At 37.6% G+C, this 20334-nt stretch overlaps 1 protein-coding gene across 14 annotated transcripts in view; it reads right to left on the bottom strand.

Annotated features, from left to right (window-relative positions):
- The window catches only part of LOC135091365 (dynactin subunit 1-like), a 51858-nt gene that overhangs the window by 4084 nt on the left and 27440 nt on the right, over positions 1–20334 (bottom strand). For 9 of the 14 annotated variants that reach the window (XM_063988979.1, XM_063988953.1, XM_063989006.1 and 6 more), the window contains 17 exons: positions 17437–17616; positions 13795–13957; positions 12655–12755; positions 12000–12199; positions 11415–11540; positions 10534–10693; positions 7873–8079; positions 7438–7611; positions 6706–6838; positions 5936–6126; positions 5309–5446; positions 4714–4899; positions 3642–3885; positions 3014–3207; positions 2258–2530; positions 1187–1325; positions 491–696 (listed from right to left, as the gene is read on the bottom strand). In XM_063988979.1, the coding sequence (XP_063845049.1) occupies positions 491–696; positions 1187–1325; positions 2258–2530; positions 3014–3207; positions 3642–3885; positions 4714–4899; positions 5309–5446; positions 5936–6126; positions 6706–6838; positions 7438–7611; positions 7873–8079; positions 10534–10693; positions 11415–11540; positions 12000–12199; positions 12655–12755; positions 13795–13957; positions 17437–17616 (3015 nt within the window). The remainder of the gene's footprint in view (positions 1–490; positions 697–1186; positions 1326–2257; positions 2531–3013; positions 3208–3641; positions 3886–4713; positions 4900–5308; positions 5447–5935; positions 6127–6705; positions 6839–7437; positions 7612–7872; positions 8080–10533; positions 10694–11414; positions 11541–11999; positions 12200–12654; positions 12756–13794; positions 13958–17436; positions 17617–20334) is intronic. The other 5 variants (XM_063989039.1, XM_063988971.1, XM_063989053.1 and 2 more) reach the window with 1 other exon arrangement.

Genomic DNA, 20334 nt, shown 5'->3' with positions numbered 1-20334 from the left:
AAAATATTTCAGACACATTTATCATTCAAGAAATTATGAAACATTATTCCTTTAAAAGACATCTGCAGAAGATTTGTTTGCATCAAATCTGATTAATTAATCTGATCAGACTTGAAAAAAAGAGATAAATCAGTTTTGGTGCAACACACGTAGACTAGTTCAGATGTTGGGCACTGATGCAAACTGAAAGATCCTGACATAACTGCACAGCTGACCTTCATGTAAGGCTGGGTCATGAGGATCACTCTACAGAGACCCAAACACTAAAATAAATTTAGATATATTTTAATGTGTGTGTGTGTGTGTGTGTGTGTGTGTGTGTGTGTGTGTGTGTGTGTGTGTGCTTTATCCCATTTCAGCTAGTCCCTTCAGCAGACACATCAGTCTGGTACACAGATAAAGAATGACAACTGTAGATATTATAACTACCATCACAATCATAATCACAATCACCATCACTATCACAATCACAATTATGTTGGTCACTCACCTTGATTGGCCTGAGGCTGGCCAGCTGGCTGTGCATACGTTGTGCTGTGTTGTTGTGCACAGAGGCAGTGGCATGATGCAGAGCTGTTTTGAGGTCAGTGATCTGCTGCAGCAACATTGGAGAGTCACGTACCATGCCCCCACCAGGGACAGAGGGTGGCACTCCTCCAGCAGATGGTGTTGTAGGGGAGGAAGGAGACACCACACCTGAAATGTGACAAGCAAGACAATCTAAGTTTTACTGCTATAAATGTTGATTTTTTTTATTACAATAACCTGATAACTATAAAACTACAAAAAAATCAGACCACAGTGATAACACTGCAAAACCAATTAATCTGAACATTACCATTTTCCCTCTAAGTATCTAAAGCATCTCCTTGAACTCTCCTTGCAGCCTTGAACTACTTACTTCCTCCCTCTCTGATATTGATAGGGAAATTGTAGTAAATGTTCTTGTTTTATCAGTCAAGACTTCCATCATGTACACCTCCATTTCTGTTGTATTTCATCCATTTACTCTGTTGTATTTATTTTCAACTTTGTGTTACACACCTTTCCACCATCTACATACATGCGTGTACACTTCACATCAATTTCTTCCAGGAGATGTTGAATCTTCTAAGATTCTTTTTCATTCCTGCTTACTCCAAATTTCTTAACCTGTTTACAATTCCTAATCCAATACCTGACTTACCTGTGAGTGGTGAAGACTTGGAGAGTGCATCATAAAGTGTCTTCTTGTTCAGTGCTTTCAACTTCTCTCGCAGCTCTCCTTTCTCTGTTTCCAGACTCTCTATATCACTCTGGAGGTGATCCATCGTCTCATCGTACTCCTGCCACAGTGGATGTGAATGTGAGTAAAGAAGGATTGATGGAGATGGTAAAAATAAAGCCCACAATTACTTTTGTAAATACACAGTTATGTATCAGTACAAAATAATTTTCCATAACAAAAACTATGAATGATGCTTAGAGTTTCTGACTTACAACCTATATACCTATTTTCTTTTTTTAAATCAAAGAAAATTGGCTGACCATGACCTTAGTTTTTTTCCTCTGCATCAATTTCACCTTCAAACTTCTGATACTGTCTCTTTCTTTCTTTCATACAACTCATTAACTTTCTAAATTAAAAACCCCCTTTCACACACAATTTGCCTTACTCCTACTCACCTCATAACTATTCTCAATTTTCCCTCCACCAGGTAGTGTTTAGAAATACCTCCACCTTCCCCACTGGCTTCTCTGCTCAGTTGTAACAAATTTACATCACTCATTCATACATGCATATATATATATATATATATATATATATATATATATATATATATATATATATATATATATATATATATATATATATATATATATATATATATATATATCAATTTAACTTTTCATTTTTTCATAGTCCAGCCCAAAAAAATCTTTTAATTATCTTCTTCAGCTGCTGCACATTATCTACATCCCAGATATCAGCAACATGTCACTTTTCCACATATCCTGTTAATCCAATGTTCTCTATTCCTTATGATCCCTTCATACTCCTAGATGCTAATATCTAAGTGATCTAGTGCTTTCCATCTCACCATTATTTAGTTTGGTCTTCTCTCTCAAGACTGAATTTTACATATGTCACTGTAATTAATGCTGCTTACTAACAAAATCAGATCACTTCACCACTTGAATGTGAGCACTTCATTCCAAATATCCTCTTTGGCTGAGTAAGCAAAAGATGGAGACACAGACACACATGACAGCTCACCTTCTCCTTGCGGCGCAGCATCATCAAGGTGTCGTCCAACTTCCTCTGTAACTTCTCAATGGTGAGGTCAGCATCCCGGGTGGCAGTAGATAGCTTCTTCTCTGCCAGGTCCCGCCGCACAGTCATTTCACTGAGTTCCTCATTCTTGGCTTTGACAGCAAGTTTCAGTTCCTTCAGGTCCTGCTCACGGCTCTCCAGCTTGTATTTAAGATGTTCTGTGTCTTTCATCTCATTCTTAAGGGCCTGAGCCCGGAGGGTCACTGGAGGAATAGTCTGAAAGTCAGGAAGAGATATTAAAAAAGAACTAAAGAACATAAAAATAATAGATAAAAATTCCCATAGTATACCATTCTTAATACATTAAGAGGGATTCAAGGAACTATAACCAAAAAAAAATTAAGGAGTTTATCTAAAAAAAAAGCAGACTTTTCAGAATAAGTGATATTCCAAGTTTTCAAACTTGAAGAGACAATGTTTGATGAGCCAACTGGCCATGGGCAATCTATTTTCCAGATGGAGCAAGAATATTTTGGTTACAATCACTAATCCATTCAGCTATTTCAAACAATATTGTTAGTCATGTTGTCTTGTTTTCCTAAACAATGGAGGAAGGGTCAAAATAATTCTATCCAACACACACCGAGTTTCAGTCATTGTGGTGCTTCTCTACCTTTGTTATACTTACTCTCATACAGATACAAGAAAATACAGGCATATCTCATATCCTGTATACAATAATAAGGTAAATACACTCACTCGCTCCTCCACTGTTCCATCAAAATCATACTCTCCCTTCTCCAGAGCAGATGTAATGCGGGTGAGTTCACTAAGGGTTCGCTGGACTGAGAGCTTGATAGAGTCCGGTCCCAGGTCCTCTCCACCATAGATGAGATCTGTTGCTTGGTGAGTTAACTCTTTCAGCTTCTCCCCATTGACCCCACCCTCAGCATCTGTGGGAAGGGTGATGGTAGTGGTAATAGGAACATCATGACAATAATGATATCACTACTTTTACAATGGTAGTGCTGATAAAGTATGCAAGTCTTGTGGTTCTGATGTTGTAACACAACACATTATTTGATATTAATGTGCCAAATTAATTTTTATTATATAAAAGGGGTAATGACTATGGGCTACAAAATTTATATAAAAAGGCCCACTGAGGTGCCAATCCCTAAAGGAAAAGGGCCAAAAAGTTTGGCCAAAGTTGGAGAACTGTCTTGAGACCTCCATCTAGAAATAATTAGAGTCACAAGAAAGGGGAAATACAGAAGCAGAGTTCATGAGTTTACCTGTGACAGGGATGAAAGATCGTGAATACTGATTGACTCATGCATTAGAGAAGTGGATAGAATATAAGCATTTTTTTTCCAAAAAGATATACCTGCTAACAGAGATGTTTGCTGTAACAGGTTGCGCGTGAGGTGTCTCAAGGCTCGAGCAGCATTGTTCATGTAATTGGTGGTGGAAGTGAGTGTTTCTTGCACATCCTCAGGGTAGCTGAGAGGTCCAACAGAGCCATCCTGAGGCATGCGCCGCCGTATTCTTTTCACTGCTGCATTGATCTCCTTCCCAGCAGTAACTATATCCCGGCACATCACAGCCACCTCACAATCCTCGTGCTGTGGCTACGATAATGAAAAGGAGAAAGATACAAATAAAAGTTGAACCACCAAGAAAAAATGGGAATAGCTGGTGACAGTATGAGGAGAGAACATAATAAAAGAGGATGAGAAATTATGTATAACTGGAAGGCAACACACAATGACAGAAAAGTTACAGTAAAGAATAAAGAAAACAGTCTCCTACTGAAAATGGTGCAAGTAAACACACACACACATACACACACACACACACATGGACTGGTAGTGCAGTGGTTAGCATGTCTGATTCACAACTGGGAGGTTTGGTTCCCAGACCAGGTCAGAAGTCTTTGGGTGGACCTCTTTGATGTGTTCATCTAGCAATGTTTAGGTATCTGGCATAAGACACGAGTTGTAACCCACTGCTTAGGGGAGAAAAACAAACTCCTGAAAAATACACAGGGTGGCCTGATCATCCTGGCCCTTGTCTTCCAGGTTGGTCAGTGCCATGTGGCAGCCATAGTATCTCAGTGTAAGACACTTACTTATTGTTTATGTGTACTTAATGATGTAATATGAATGCTAATATGCAGGTTAATAAGTAAAATGTGGATTTTCAGCCAATACAGCTGCCAGTAAATAAACCTACATTATTATTATTATTATTATTATTATTATTATTATTATTATTATTATTATTATTATTATTATCATTATTATCATCATCATCATCATCATCATCATAATCATCACACACACATACACACACACACACACACACACACACACACACACACAAAAAAAAAAATAGATAAATAAATAAATAAATAAATAAATAAGTAAAAAAATAAAATGGATCTCATAAAGACTCACATGTAGGAGGGCAAGGACAACAGAGGCACAGGTGTTGGCAGCATCAGCACCAGAAGTGAGGACACGGGAAGTATCACAGAGGTATGTCGTCTGGTCCATCTTCTCAGACAGCAAATGGGATGGATAGACAGTAGAAAAATAGCTGACTGTCTTTTCCAGGGACTCCAGGGAAACATTCTCATCCAACTGTTGGAGAAAATGGTGAATGGCAGAGCTAGTCAAGAACATTTTTACAGATAAATGCACATTACTTCATATTTTACACAATTTTACAAGAGGCCACAAAAAGTGATTTGAAAAAAAAATAAGATTTTGGAAAAAAGATAAATAGGAAAATTAGAAATTTATCTTCCATCTCTCTATAACTGATAACTGTTTCAAAGGGATGGCTGAAAAAAAATCCTAACCCTGCATATTTCCTCCTTGTGTACTGCAATGCTCTCAGTCTCCTTTTACCCTTCCTCTTACATAATTCAGTACTCTACCTCATCCTGTTTCACTGGAGGTTGTACTCTTGTATACATCACAACTATCACACTCAATATGCTGAACACAACTGGAAGAGAAAGATTTGCCTAAAACATCTGAACAATACCTGATCTTTCCTAAGTAAGTCCACATAAAAGTCCAGGTTGCGCTCATGAGAGGCCATCTCAGGGTAGAGTGTGCCAAGACGCAGGAACACCTCAACACTGCAGGTTCCCAACACATACTGGTACTGGTGGAGCAGTGCCTGAGAGTGGAAGAAGGTTAATTTGATGTGTAAAGATGACAATGGATAATCAGGGTTGATGTGAAAGTCATGAGTAATATGGCATTTTTATAAAAAACAGAATGGTATGAGATGCTTAATGTGGGATACCTCTCCACCTTCTCCTGTTGCCTCAGTGCACAAAAATTTTCTGACGAGTCTCAACTCTATACTGTTCCCCTCTCTAATGCAAGAAATAATCACTATCTTCAATTTTTCATCCCTTTCAATAGCAAACTCTAGAACTTTCTGCCTGTCTCTGTTTTCTCTCCTTCCTAAGACTTGAACCATTTCAAGAGATAAGTATGCAGACATCTTTGGAGCTAAATTGGCCTCCAACTTGGAAATATCTTTTATTCACTTTTTTGAGGGGAAGTAGCAACTTTGCAGACTTTTTTCAGAATATTTTTTTGTGCCCTGTATTGTAGATTCAATAATCCCCATACTAAATGACTTGACCAATCTTCATACCTGCATGGAGTAAAGCAATTGAAGGAGACGGGCTGAGAAAGCATACTGATCAATGGCATGGGTCTTGAGAACAGCAGATCGATCGATGTTCTCTGGGACCGGGTATTTGTCTCTTATTCCTCCAATCACAATTTCAGCTTTGGAGATCATACGGGCCACAAGCAGTAGCACCAGCACAGCATCATGGTCACCTGGAGCAAAAGACAAATACTTTTAATCATAAGTGAAACAATTTGCAGCCAATATTATGATATTTTTTGTGAAGTGACACATTGAGGCATTCATTGCTTCTATTCCTCTTATTATTACATCCTCATGACTACTTCAAATTACGTTAAAATGTACAAAACTTGACACTCTTGCAAACCAAAATCGTTAATCTAACACTGGTGAGATACAACCAGACTTGATTTTTCAATTTTTCCTTTAAGACACCAAATATAATGTTGTGAAAGCAACACATCAGTCTGCTAATTTGGCTTGGTAAACCAATAAAATATGATAGCATGAAATAATATGAATGTATGAAAATATGAAAAGTTAACATCATAAAAGGTCCAACTCAACTTTGGCTAAACTTGTCTGAGAATCTATTCCAATTCAGTCCAGTCCCCATCACCATGCTGACCACCTCATTCATGGTTCTCCTCTGCACCTCACACCTCTCATGTTTGATCTAATTAACTTGTTCACTAGTCTCTTTTTTTTCTTTGTCTCTACACACTCAGATTATAGTAACATTCCTTGCTCTGCTTAATCAGCAAACTTACCACCACGGGACATAAAGTTGTCTGGCATGTACTGGGTGAGGTAAGCCACATGATGGTTGGCCTGGGCCACCTCCAGCCTCCGCAGTTCCATGTCGATGGCCTTGCTGTGTGCCTTTGTTTCCGTAAACATTTTCTGAAAAGCATCCCACCATACATTATTAATCTGATTATTCATATATTTGGCACCACTTCTATCATATAATTTCCCTTTGAATGGAATGAATTTCAAGTATCCAACAACTAAACACTGAATTCATTCCTCTTACACCTTTCTTGCTTGTTTGACTTGTTGACTCTGTCTCGTAGTTATATATCAATGCCTGTTTCTTACTCATTGCTTTGCAAAAATAATTCTATAGGATGGCTAAAGGTTGCAAATCTCTTCTTATTCACAACATATTTCCCATATACACTTTACATATTTTGGAAAAGGATGGTAACTGACAAATTCTAAGGCCATTATTCTATGGGCATATTTTAGAAGAGCACTAAATGTCCAGGAGAGATATGTGTAGAAAGGCAACTTAATAACTACAGAGTTGTTTCTAGACATAGCAAAATATAAATACAATATAAAATTAAAAATCACTGCAAATTTTGGCAAACCTACTTCTTTTCAATAAATAAATATTAATTTTTCTTTTCACTGTCATTCACAAAGCTGAAAAAAATTATTCAATACAAAATCTACCAAAACTACTTACACTTCTCAAAAAAAATCCCAGACATTACCTTGAAATCAATTATCTCTGACGGAGTTCCAATGGGCTTGTTGGTCTCTTTCTCCAGGGCATGACGCAGATCCATGTTCTGCTCCTGCTGCTTCTGGACCAACTCACGGAACTTCTTGATTGTTGCATCCTGGTCCACAATGACCTCATTAGATGCCTCACGCTCCCTCATCACCTGCAGAGAAGGAGTGATGAGATGCAGCAGTTTCTCTTCCAAGCATAGTAGATACAGGTTCCACAAAGATATTTCCTGTTTTCTCCATATCCATCATCTATGCTTTCCTCCCTTGTGCCAACCCCCAGTTCGTTTTTTCCTCTCCACAATTCCTTTTCAACCTTCCAACTATTGAATCATCCAAATTCCTAATGCATCCCATATATGACATGAACCCTCTTTCCTTACAACCTTCCTGCAGCTCTTCATCATATCACTAACCTCCCTGATCTTGCTATTGGCCATATCCAGTTCCTCCCGTAGCTCCAGCTCCAGCTCCCGAGCATTTTCCTGCAACTGATCATTCATGTCGTTGATTGCCTCCAGGTCAGCCACAGTCTCCAGCAGTTCAGCCACTTTCTCCTCCAGGTTCAGGTTACGGTCAGTCAGGGTCTCCACCATCTCCTCAGCTCCCAGCGCTGCATCCACCTGCATCATGGAAGGGTTAAAATGGGCAGCAAATTTTTAATCTAATTCTTCCAGCTGTTCTGTTTATTTCCATCAATCTGTTTAGTGTAGTTATTATTTTAATTTAATCTTTTGTCTGACAAGATTCTCTCTCTCTCTCTCTCTCTCTCTCTCTCTCTCTCTCTCTCTCTCTCTCTCTCTCTCTCTCTTTTAATATTGATATCAAAATGGAGTTACACACAACTAATTAATGTTGAAACAACCTCTCCAAACACAAACTTACTGAATGAGTAAACTTGAAATCAGAAGAAAATATGAATTGATTGCCATCAGAAAGTCATCCACATTTTGCTTAAGCTGCAGTGTAAAACTTGTCTTTTGCTATCAATCATTACTTTGTGATAAATGTAAAAAATAAATAAATAAATAAAAATAATAATAATAATAATAATAATAATAATAATAATAATAATAATAATAATAATAATAATAATAATATAAATAAATAAATAAATAAATAAACCACATGGCACCAAACTGTCAGCCATTAGTGAGGAGTGTAGGTATATATATATATATATATATATATATATATATATATATATATATATATATATATATATATATATATATATATATATATATATATATATATATATATATATATATATATATATATATATATATAGTTGTGAGGCAAAGCTAATGGGTTCACTACAATCACACAGTCCAACCTACTTCATAATTCTGTCTCTCGTCCTATTGTTCCTACTCTGGCGATGGTGCACCCTTAAATCCTACCTGGTCAAACTCATCAATTCTAGCTTGCTTTGCCTTATCAATTATCATAATTTCTGTCCCAATGTCATATCCAGTTACTCAGTAGAGATTAATTGAATGACTGACTTTAAGGTGTCAGAATAAAAAGGTCATATGGTGGGCAGAAAGTCATGTGTTCCTTTACATCTTCAAAAAATAAAATAAAATAAAATAAATACATATATAAATTTTTCCAACAATACATCATACCTGAGTTTGACAAGGAACAATGTTTGACGAATTCTAACACCTCCATTACTAAACTGGGCAACTAGATTGGAACGGTGTAACAATCAATATTTTGGAAAGCAGCAGCTAAACAGGCTTTATTTTATACATAGTTTTTCTAATTCTTGGCAAGCTTCCTTAACATGCAAAAATAAAACTGAGTAAAAATAGTTAAATAAATAACTATATAAATGAAGATAAATAAATAAATAAATAAAGATAAATAAATAAATAGATAAAATGAATAAATAATCAAATACCATGAAGCCCTCCCCCCAAAAAATGAAATAAAATAAATGCCTGTCTGGATGAAAGGTGACCCTTTCTGTATTGCACACAACTCTTTAATCATAATGCACTTCTATAATCTCCATTACAAATAAAATACACATCATATCAGGCACACAGACATTCAGCAATCTTCATTTATACACAAGGGGTCACTTACCCATATGGTTGTGAATGCATTGCCTCTAGTATACTTATCTGCGCAAAAATAATGTTTTTTGTATACGTGCTTAATTAAGTGCATATTACATGCAACAAGTGCATATTATGCAGAACATAAAAAGTGTGCAAACAAAACATATTCCATACTTGGTCTAAAATGGAATCATCCTTCTAATCAAGTCCCCCATATCAACTGGAATTGTCTGGATGAACACTAAATTGTGCAAAAAGACTTTACATATAACATTTCACCAATCAACTAGGGGTCTCTAAAATTTAGACCCAAAGATGATTTGTGAGTTCCTTTACACTGTCCAAGTAATCTGTTTTCATTTAAAAATGGGCCAAGTTTTATTTGTAAGAATTTTTTTATGAATACTCATTCATAAAAATTTAAACAAATGAAAATTAAATACCCAGCACTAGAATGATGCAATGGCAATAAATGTCTTGCACAGCAAGCTAAAAGGACCATACAGTGTACTGCATTATCAGGGTGACGTAGTGAAATGAGATTACTTCCACTTGCATTTTTGTTGATTATAGCTCTGATGTACAGTATATGTATTCCTTTTGATCTTTGTGACCCCACATGCATGAGTAATAGGACTCATGACCTATTTCTCCCATGCTCCTCTAATGTCAGCTCAGCAATGCTGTAACTTTCAGAAATGAACACATACAGCAGCTTGATTCCATCTGTAAGTAGAGTTGAAATCCATGTGTGGTGTGGTGGAATGTGTAGGCGGTCTCATGGCTCTTGTATTATGATGATCCCTTCCTCTCTCAGTAATCAGGGAAGGCTTATGTGTACAGGAGGAACAAGATGCACTGATTGACCATGCCTTTGGCTTGATAGTTCACTCTGCACTTATCCTCTTTATCCACCAGTATCACCCAGCCTTACTTACCTTTTCCTTTCTTCCTCATTCATGCTTTTCAATTTTCACTTTCTACTCATGCTGTCTTTTCACCCACCTGTTCCTGGAGGTCTGAGATGGTCTGCTCTAGCTGGCCCACCTGTGCTGCCAGCTTGTCTTTGGCCCGTGCCATATCAGCCAATTCTCCCTTTTTGGTTTCAAGATCCTTCTGGACACGCTGCAGCTCATGCTTATCATGGGCTGAGAGATCACGCATCCTGGTAGGGGCAAGAGTGGATGAGGAGGTGAGATGGAAAGAGAAAAAAGAAGAGGCAATTTAACACAAGAAAATTAGTAGGGATGCAAGGAAATGAAGATAAAGGCAGGATGGTGCTGCATGTATTTGTTTACTAAACCATGAACTGATTTTTAACACAAGGTATATTTCATACCTTGTCTATCTGCCAATTCTGCCATAAAGCACTGACTATTTCCAGGATTTGATGACAAGCATGCACACAAATATACTTAAAAACATACACATGATATCATCATGATATTTGATTACAAGTTTCAGAGTAGTAAGATTATTAGAAAATATGGATGGGAAGAAGATTCAGAAAGGGAATTATGAAAAAACAGAGGCATCAAAATTACAAACTGTACCAGGCTAGATGCCTAAACAGTATGAAATTTTGCTTCCCAAACAGAAGTAATAACTCTTGAAATAACTTGGAGATGGCAATGTGTGCAAGAAAAATCCATAACTTAAAGACTAGTTGGATAAAAAGAATATATAGAGACAGAACAACACATGCTTGACTTACATCAACCAAACTAATTAATCAATATGAACTCCAGTGTGAAAGGAGACTAGCCCAAAAAAGTATTTTCGCCTGACAGGAATTTCAAACTTCATATTTTCAACTGTGAGCTGACCACACCGAGCATTATTCTACAAAATCATTATAATTTTTTACAGAAAAGGAAGAAACTCACTTGACCAATGTTTCCCGAAGGCGACTGTTCTGTTGTTCCAACTGCCGCACCTGAAGTGAATTTGCCACACCATCAGTGGGAGTTACGGCCCCACTCATCTCTGTCTTCAAGATCTCCAGGTCCAGTCTGTAAAGTTCCAATGTATCAGTTTTAGACATGCAATGAGGAAATTTTACATCATTTTTTTGTCATCTCATTCATCTACCTTATTTTCTGCTATGCTTATGGCACTTCATTAATCACTGACCATCTCCAATCATCCCTAAGCAAAGCCCACCCTACATTTGATTAACTTAATAAAACAATAAATAAATAAAAAATAGTAATAACAATAAATAAACAAATAAATGAAAATAAAAAATCAATCAACCAGTTAAATTATTCAGCCGTGGACGATCATGGAGAAAGTTTTCTGAGAACAGGAAAAAGCTACCCAGCACATCATTGCATCCATCTACTTGACTCCTACTTAAGGATACTCAGTAATGACACTCAGATGTTTATTGGCATTTTTGGGTGCAGGAAAAAGAGGGAAAGAGATAGCGTAAAGAAGTAGAAAGAATATGATTATAATACAAAACTTACGTCAATTCCTCTATCCTTTCCTTGGCCTGGTCAAGTTCGAGTTGCAATGTCTCAGCTTTCTCCTCAGCCATCTCCTTGTCTAGTGTGAGCATCTCTACATTTTCAGTAAGTTCCTGGGTATCATCCATGTGGCGGTCCCGGTTCTCCACAGCTTCACGAGCTTCAGCCTTGGCTTTCTGTAGCTCCCTCTGTAACTGGGCCTGATGGGAAGGAAACAAAAAGGATGAAAGGTGTGAATCCAACATATTTACTGAATTAAAAATGGATGAAGCATTTCTAAGTGACTGTTTCCTTTCACCACATGCATCTACAACATGTATTCAGTTATTCAAAATGTTGTCACAGTTGTCAGAAGTTGGTTTATGTTCTGTACCTTTTCTGTTTGAAGATTAGAACCTTGGAACTCTGAATACAGTAACCATTACTTTATCCAACTGCCTGACAGTCACAAACCCATGTCTGCACAGCTCTGTGGCACTTGTAAATCTTAGGTCTTAAGTAATATGGGGGTCCTACAATGACACAAATGCAGCATTTGTACTATGTTAACTTATTAGGGTAGAGTAAGTATGTCATATTTTTACATTCCTTTTTCTTTCTCCTATCCTCCCTTTCTTTATAATAATTTTCTTCATCTCTTATCTCATCACCTCACCTGGGATTCCATGATACGGGACTTAAACTCAAGAAGCTGCTCCACTTGCAGTTTCATTTTCTCTCCTTCTTTCAGCTTTTCCTTGTCCTGAGCACGCTTCACTGCAAAACAATAAGTCATACATTGAGAACAGCAAGATACTATTGAAGTATATAACTGCATCTCCACCACTCAATTATGGTGTCCAGTTTAAGTTTTCTTTTTGAACATGGTGGCGATGATAATGATGATAATAATGATGATAATAATGATGATAATAATGATGATAATGATGATGATAATGATGATGATAATGATAATGATGATGATGATGATGATATTTCCTGTCAATCTTGAGGCACCACACCTTATTCACTGCCACATACATTAACCCTACAGAACTAATCTCGGATATGAGACACCCAGGGTTAGTGAAGTCACACTGATCACATGATGTTCCCATGTGACAACTACCCTGTACTTTTCAGTAACTTCAGTGTTTCACAAGCTCAGACAAAGGTGAGTCACATTTCTCTACTGCGCGCACCGGTTTTTTCCATAAATTACCATTTGGGTGCCTTACACCCAAGTTTACTGATCCCGTTTTATTTACAGATCGGGTTTCAAACACCCTAGTTTAGTTGGATTAGTCTCTGAGAGTAGAGCTAATCCATCTGAAAGAAAAACTACAAAAGAAGAAGGATATCTGCAGTTTAGTTTTTTTAAGTGATATTTTTAAAAAATTTTGTCATACTTATTTTTTAAAAATTAATTGAAAAATGTAATTATGGGAAAAAGTAATAAATAATATGTCTACGTATTCGTTATATACCGAAAATTGTGTGTGTTAATGTTTACTTTGATAAATCTGTGTATTTGGTATGGTTTTTCAATTTTCCAAAATGGGTGTGAGAAACCCGAGTTTAGTGATAGTGTAACTGGGAAACAAGTTTAGTGATCTTGGGTTAAGCAAACTAAATGACCACTTCACAACAAACTCCTGTCCTTTTTTAACCTACTCTATGCCAGCACCAGGAGCCATACCATATGTTTAAGTTCTGTTTTCTTTCTCCAAAATTCATCCAAACAAAATAGTTGGTAACTCCAATGCTGGAAAAGATGATGAATTAATCATCATAAATGTGGTAGCCGATGCCTTACCTCTGAGGGTCTCAAGCTTTTCATTGAGGTCCTGTATCTCGCCTCTCAGGTTTTCCATCTCCTGCTGGGCCTGGAGGGCAGCCACCTTATCCTCCAGGGTCTGCATGGCACTGGAGGGAGCACCCGGGGTGTATTGCGGTGTCAGAGTCTCCACGAAGTTGGTCTGGAGTAAGCATAAGATACTAATTGATCAGATGGTTCTGTAAGTTGGATTTGTCAAAATACTCTCTTTCTCTCCCTCTCATCACCAATGAAAACATCTCAGTACTGAGCACAAAGCCACATAAACAAAAATGTCGGCATATACGCAAAAATATTTATCTCCTCAGTTAAAATAGGATCACACACATAATGAGCATAACTAAATTCTGTAGGAATACAAATATGTGAACACACACACACACACACACACACACACACACACACATCTCACTAATAAAACTTAACCATCTACCAACCACTATCATTACCATGCCACTGCCATGGCCACATCATTCACTAAATGTAAAGTATTCTGTAGGAAGATAAAATAAGGATTTTTCAGACTATTAACTAAATTAGATGTTTTCTCACAACATTAGATAGGGCTTTCTCTCTCTCTCTCTCTCTCTCTCTCTCTCTCTCTCTCTCTCTCTCTCTCTCTCTCTCTCTCTCTCTCTCTCTTTTTGCTACAGTATAAGAGCATGAGCATCCAAAAAATATGAATCACTAGTAAACCATAGGTTGCTAATGAAAAAGATGAGGAAAATGTTCTCTGTGCTCCTCTGTATTCTGGCATGGACATTGCCATTATAACAGTATGCAGGTCCTCTCCCAACTACAGCCTTAAACTTACTCTAGTGCAGGAGATAGGGAACAGAGGCTGAATACAGAGTGTCATTTTTTAGCTTACAACTGTGGAAAAATTCTACTGAATTCTATTAACTTTGTCCTAAATTAGTTGGTATGATTAGTTTTAGCAATAAAATATAGAAGTTTCTTTATATAATTTCTAAAATATACATACTAATGTAGTTACTGACAGCCCATAAAGTGAATATGCAAAAACTATAAACTCAAAGGCAATGAATTTTACACATGCTGGAGCATGTGCAAGCACAACATGCACACATTTGTGCATGTGTATATGCGTGCACACACACACACACACACACACACACACACACAGCTGAATCGTACATAAGCTGCTGCTGCTGCTGCTCCTGTAGTAATGACTCACACACATCTTGTATTTCATACCAACCCAGAGACAACACTTCATTGCACTAAGGCAAGCCACACCAAGGAATTAGGATCAGATCCAAAGGGTAATGTATTCTAGGCTTTTGTAAGCAAATATACAAGATTTACAAAATAATGTACACTAGACTTTTAGGATAAAAATATATGTACAGAAGAGAAAAAAATAAATCTTGAGATGATTATGACCATGGAGTGGCACTGCTTAAATAACCTCTTCTCTGTACATGGGGAAGGGATAAATATTAAGATAAATGATACAAGATAATGCAACAATGATGACAAAAGAAAATAATATCTTTATGTAATCAAGTTAATATGATAAAACTTTTAATTTCAAACACTCTATTTCTACAGGATTTTTGGAAAGCTTTAGTGAAAGGATTTTTTTTCTTTTCAAAACCATTATGTACCTTAAAGCAGAGACACAGGTGTTTCAGTGAAATAAGAATGAGGATCATTAGCCAAGAATGAGAGATCAAAGGTGTAGAACACTGAGGGGAGGAAGGAAGGGCAGACCACATATCACACTTGTCTAGGTGATTGTGAGGAACTGAAAGCCTAGAATGGTTGATGTCCACTCTACAAAAAAAAGACATGCTTATAATTATTTTATCATTACTTTTTTTTTTTTTTACTACTTATTATTAGTGAATTCATGGCTTAATATAATCAATGCCTTTGAGCACACGGGCAGAACTCCCTGCAGTCTGCCTGCGACATGACAATGTGTGTAGATCCTGGTGGTTATGGGAAGATCAATGATTTTCCTAACAACAAAATGAGCTGCATTAATGCAAAATCTCAGCATCCATAGAGTTGCATGAATAGCACTGATGCTGAGTTACTAAAATCCTGTTCCAATTTTCTGCACTAATTAGATGTCACACTTGTGCTCATTCTGAAGACCTCAAATACACACAATGTTCCATGATTCTACTCAGCAGTAGATGATGAGTTCTAAAAGATGTAAAATGCCACACCACAAGACCAATAAAGACACATCTCTCAGCACACGTACTGCTGTCTGCATGATAGTGGCATTCTTGGTGGAGGCAGAAACACTTTTGCATTACTGTATCTGTCTTTTCATTAAAATCTCTAAAGTAAAATGCCCATGTATTCATAATTTACTTGAAAAATTAACATCAAAGAAAAGATTATAGACATTGCCAAACACTCAAGAAATTTATAAGTAATCAAATTAGACATAACTACATTTCTAAGAGAAAAGACTATTATAAGAAAATGTATATAATATAAATAATTTTCATTTATAAAGTAGGAAAAGCCAATGTATTTATGATATAAGCAAGAAATTGTAATAAATCTCATAAATGTACAGAGGATTAATAAAATGTAACTGAAATAAGCAAATAATGTTAATAGGATATAAATCATCTCAATGCCAATCAAATGTATTCCAGACAGTATCACAACTCTCCCTCATGCCATCTTATAAGGTTTTTGTTGCTTCTGCTGCTGCTTAAGTTATTTTTGCTGTTGTTTTTGTTTTTGTTTTTGTTTTTTTGTTGTTGTTGTTGCTGCTGCTGCTGCTGCTACTGCATTTGCCCCAATGACATGAGTGTCTACAGTAGAGGAAGCCAATATGAGCATGTGGGTACAGCTTGGGTACACACATGTGCATGCATGTATGCACTGACACACGCACACAATCATACACCCACACACACACACACAATCATGAGGAAGATAGGAACAACACACGTGCCATCTTAAAACAAAGCACCAAACAGCTTAAAACATCTTGCTCTCATCACCACTATCATCATCATCATCATCATCATCATCATCATAATCAACACCACCACCACCACCACCACCATCACCATCTGCTGCCTGCTTTACACACCAGAACAAGATCCTGGAGACCACAAATCTCATATCACATATGAGAGAGAGAGAGAGAGAGAGAGAGAGAGAGAGAGAGAGAGAGAGAGAGAGAGAGAGAGAGAGAGAGAGAGAGAGAGAGAGAGAGAGAGAGAGAGAGAGAATCAATACAGAGTAGACAAATCTGTCACATGCAGGAAGGGAGAGGCAGTGCCATCAGCCTTCCAAGTCTAATACCTATGGCAAGGCTCACCCGCCGACACATACAACTCTCCCCAAGGATGCAGGGCAGTGAAGCAGAGGGAAGGAGGAGGAGAGGAAGGCCACACACCAAACCCTGAGGTGGTGCTGGCTGGGGTGCACTAAATGGGGCTGCTGGTTTGGCCAGCTGGTCTCCTATAGGGCACCTCAAATCAGCAGGATATTTCTAAATTGAGAAAGGATTTTTCAGACACAAGTTGAAAAGAAAATATCATAAGCTTTTCCACACATCTATGCCTCATCATGCAGTAAAAGAAGCTGGTCATGCACAGTTAGTGATGGTAACAGTACTTGTTCGGTCTGACAGGCTATCTCATGGCCCTCGGCCGCTGCCCGCCCGACCTGCGACACCCCAATATTCCCTGACCCGACAGCCAGGGAAGGAATGCGGGGGCTGTGAGGGATGGCCTGTGACCCGCCCTTTGTGCCACCTCCACTCGACTCTCGGCCAAAACGAGGACTTGGCCTGGCCTGGAATAATATCACCCTCCTCACTGCTGTACACTGGGAGAATGTATCTGTTCTGGGCCCACCAAGGTTGCAGGGCCATGGGAAATGTGAGTATTGTGAGGGTGTCACTTACACTCCAAGTGGGCAGGCTGTGGAGTTTTGTTGCTCTGTTCCCCTAAACATTCTCCTACTCGCAACATAAACAAATTAGTGGTTGAAACTGCTACTAATACTAATGTTGGCAAGTGTCAACAGTGGTAGAAAGTAGTGATAGGTTGCAGATCAAGACCGTTGTAGTAAGAAAATTTCAAGGAACCTTAAAGTATTAGTAAAAGCTGTTGGGTGAGACAACAAAAAGGATGGGGATCAAGCTCTTACTAAATGCTAATGAAAAGCTTGCTGGTGGTAGATGAGGATGAAACATCTTCAGAAGATTAGTGTGAAAATATTAGATATGACAGTCCTCTAAACATTGAAATATCCTAAGATACATCCCCAAATGCATTATTTCCACATACCTGTCTCTTCCTACGGAAAATCCTTCACTGCATCCAACTAAAAAACTCATCACTATGCAAGTGGTGTTCCCATTAGAGGTCTTAGATATCACAATCGTCACTGAGACCTCCCTGCAATCAAACTAGGCTCTTTCTGCCTTTCACATTAAAATAGGATTTCTATCACAGCAGTCTTCCTTAACTACATGTTGGTAAACCGTATGTTCAGCTCCATGGTCAAAATGGCATAGGTGGATGCCTGCCAGTGAATCCTTTCCAACAAGATGCATCAAGTAGGGAGGCACACAAGACAATTAAGAAATGTATCAAGCTTTCATAACCAATATAAAGGTTAGGGAGGTACAAGGCTTTTGCCAGATGACAGAAATTGTATGATATCTAAAGATAGCCACTCACTCACACACACACACACACACACACACACACATATGGCACTCAAGCTACAATAACTAGGTGTACACACACACACACACACACACACACACACACACACACACACACACACACACACACATATATGCAAGTTTTATTGAAACCAACAATGGTAACTACATTGTTCATTTTGTACATAGTTTTTTTTTCTATGTCTAACACAAGACTATTGGTGAATGCTCAGCACCATAAGCAGAAGTCTCAAGATGACTCAAGTTGTTGTTGAACGTTGGTCAGTGATTTATTTATGTAGATGTAATATACATATAAACTGAACAATATGATTATTCCAGTAGATTCTATTAAACTTGCATTCTGAATTACATTCTCCTAAATTACACACACACACACACACACACACACACACACACACACACACACACACACACACACACATAGTTTGCTTGCTCAGTGGCCTCTCACTTGGCAAGCTCAGGTTTGGGTTTGCATCCTGCTCAGGTCATAAAGATTTTCATAAATAAGTGAGCAGTCATTATTCTCAATGAATGAGATTATTAAGTATGTGGCATGTTAAGGTCAGTCTCATCCATAGACTGGATTTGATAAACTATAAGTTCTCACTGAGAAGGTAAAGTTAACAATCACAAGTCCAGCACAAAATCCTCATGATTGTGGATAAAATACACACACACACACACACACACACACACTCTCTCTCTCTCTCTCTCTCTCTCTCTCTCTCTCTCTCTCTTGCTCTCTCTCATATAGCCCAATGCTATCCTCCCACTTTTTAGAGGGTTATTCTCTCACTCCTAGTATATAGTTAATTCTCACATATCCTTTTTGTTCTCTCACTTTCACCCATTCTTTCCTAGATGCACAAACCATCTCAGGATGCTTTATTTCATATCAACACGCAACTATTTTTTTCTCCTTTACTAGCCATAGCAAATCTTCCATAGCCACTTATTTCATATATGACATCTCTTGTCTCTCCATCCATAATTCAATACTTGCATAGGATGGAACCATATTTAATTTCATTCGCTGCTCCATTTACTCTGGCAATCAATGACTTATTTTATAGAGTGGAACCACAGTTACTGAATTTAATTAGTTCCTGAAGGCCATTTGTGAACCAAAATGTTCTAAAAACTTAAATATAAATGTAAAACAGATTTAGGTATCCATTCCTGGACCCCAGATGATTGCTAGTTTAAACTTTTGCAACAGTACTTTGTGCACAAGTTCATACACAAAGCTGATGAAATTACTGTCACTGGCAAAAATTATTTTGTTGATCCAAATCAAGAGCAACTTTTACACTTCTTCTAATGTCTACAACCTTTACTTGGTGATCACAATCAATCCTTTGGCAACATTAGATTCCTTTATTGCTTCCCTGTTCTCAAGAATGGTAAAGATCCACAACTTTGCTAAGAAAAACTGCAAAAGCCAGATCTGAGATTTGAACAACATTTTCATGCTTCTTTCTTCATTCTCTATTTTACATTTTGCCTTTACACTTCTGCTAGGTTTCTTAGGTCCCATGGAGGTTTATGAAAAAAAAAAGTTCAGAGTGGATATTCTCTAAACTAAGACTGTGGCATGATTGACACAGTGATGCAATGCTGCTGAGCAGCTTGTTTGGCAATTGAGTTATTGTGTGGCAACCAATGCTACTGTGAGTTAAAATTTTTCATAATGCTTTTCCTCTGTAAATTAACCTTTCAACTCTTCTGTATCCCTTCAATGCTTCTCACATTCCCTCCCTCTCCATTTCATCATATGCCTTCTTAAAATCTGAGTGTAATTTGCACTATTTCTC

Source organism: Scylla paramamosain, chromosome 3, assembly GCF_035594125.1.
Source record: "Scylla paramamosain isolate STU-SP2022 chromosome 3, ASM3559412v1, whole genome shotgun sequence".
Lineage (NCBI taxonomy): Eukaryota > Metazoa > Arthropoda > Malacostraca > Decapoda > Portunidae > Scylla > Scylla paramamosain.
The sequence above is the reverse complement of the archived record's forward strand: the minus strand, read 5'-3'. Positions and strand labels throughout refer to the sequence as shown.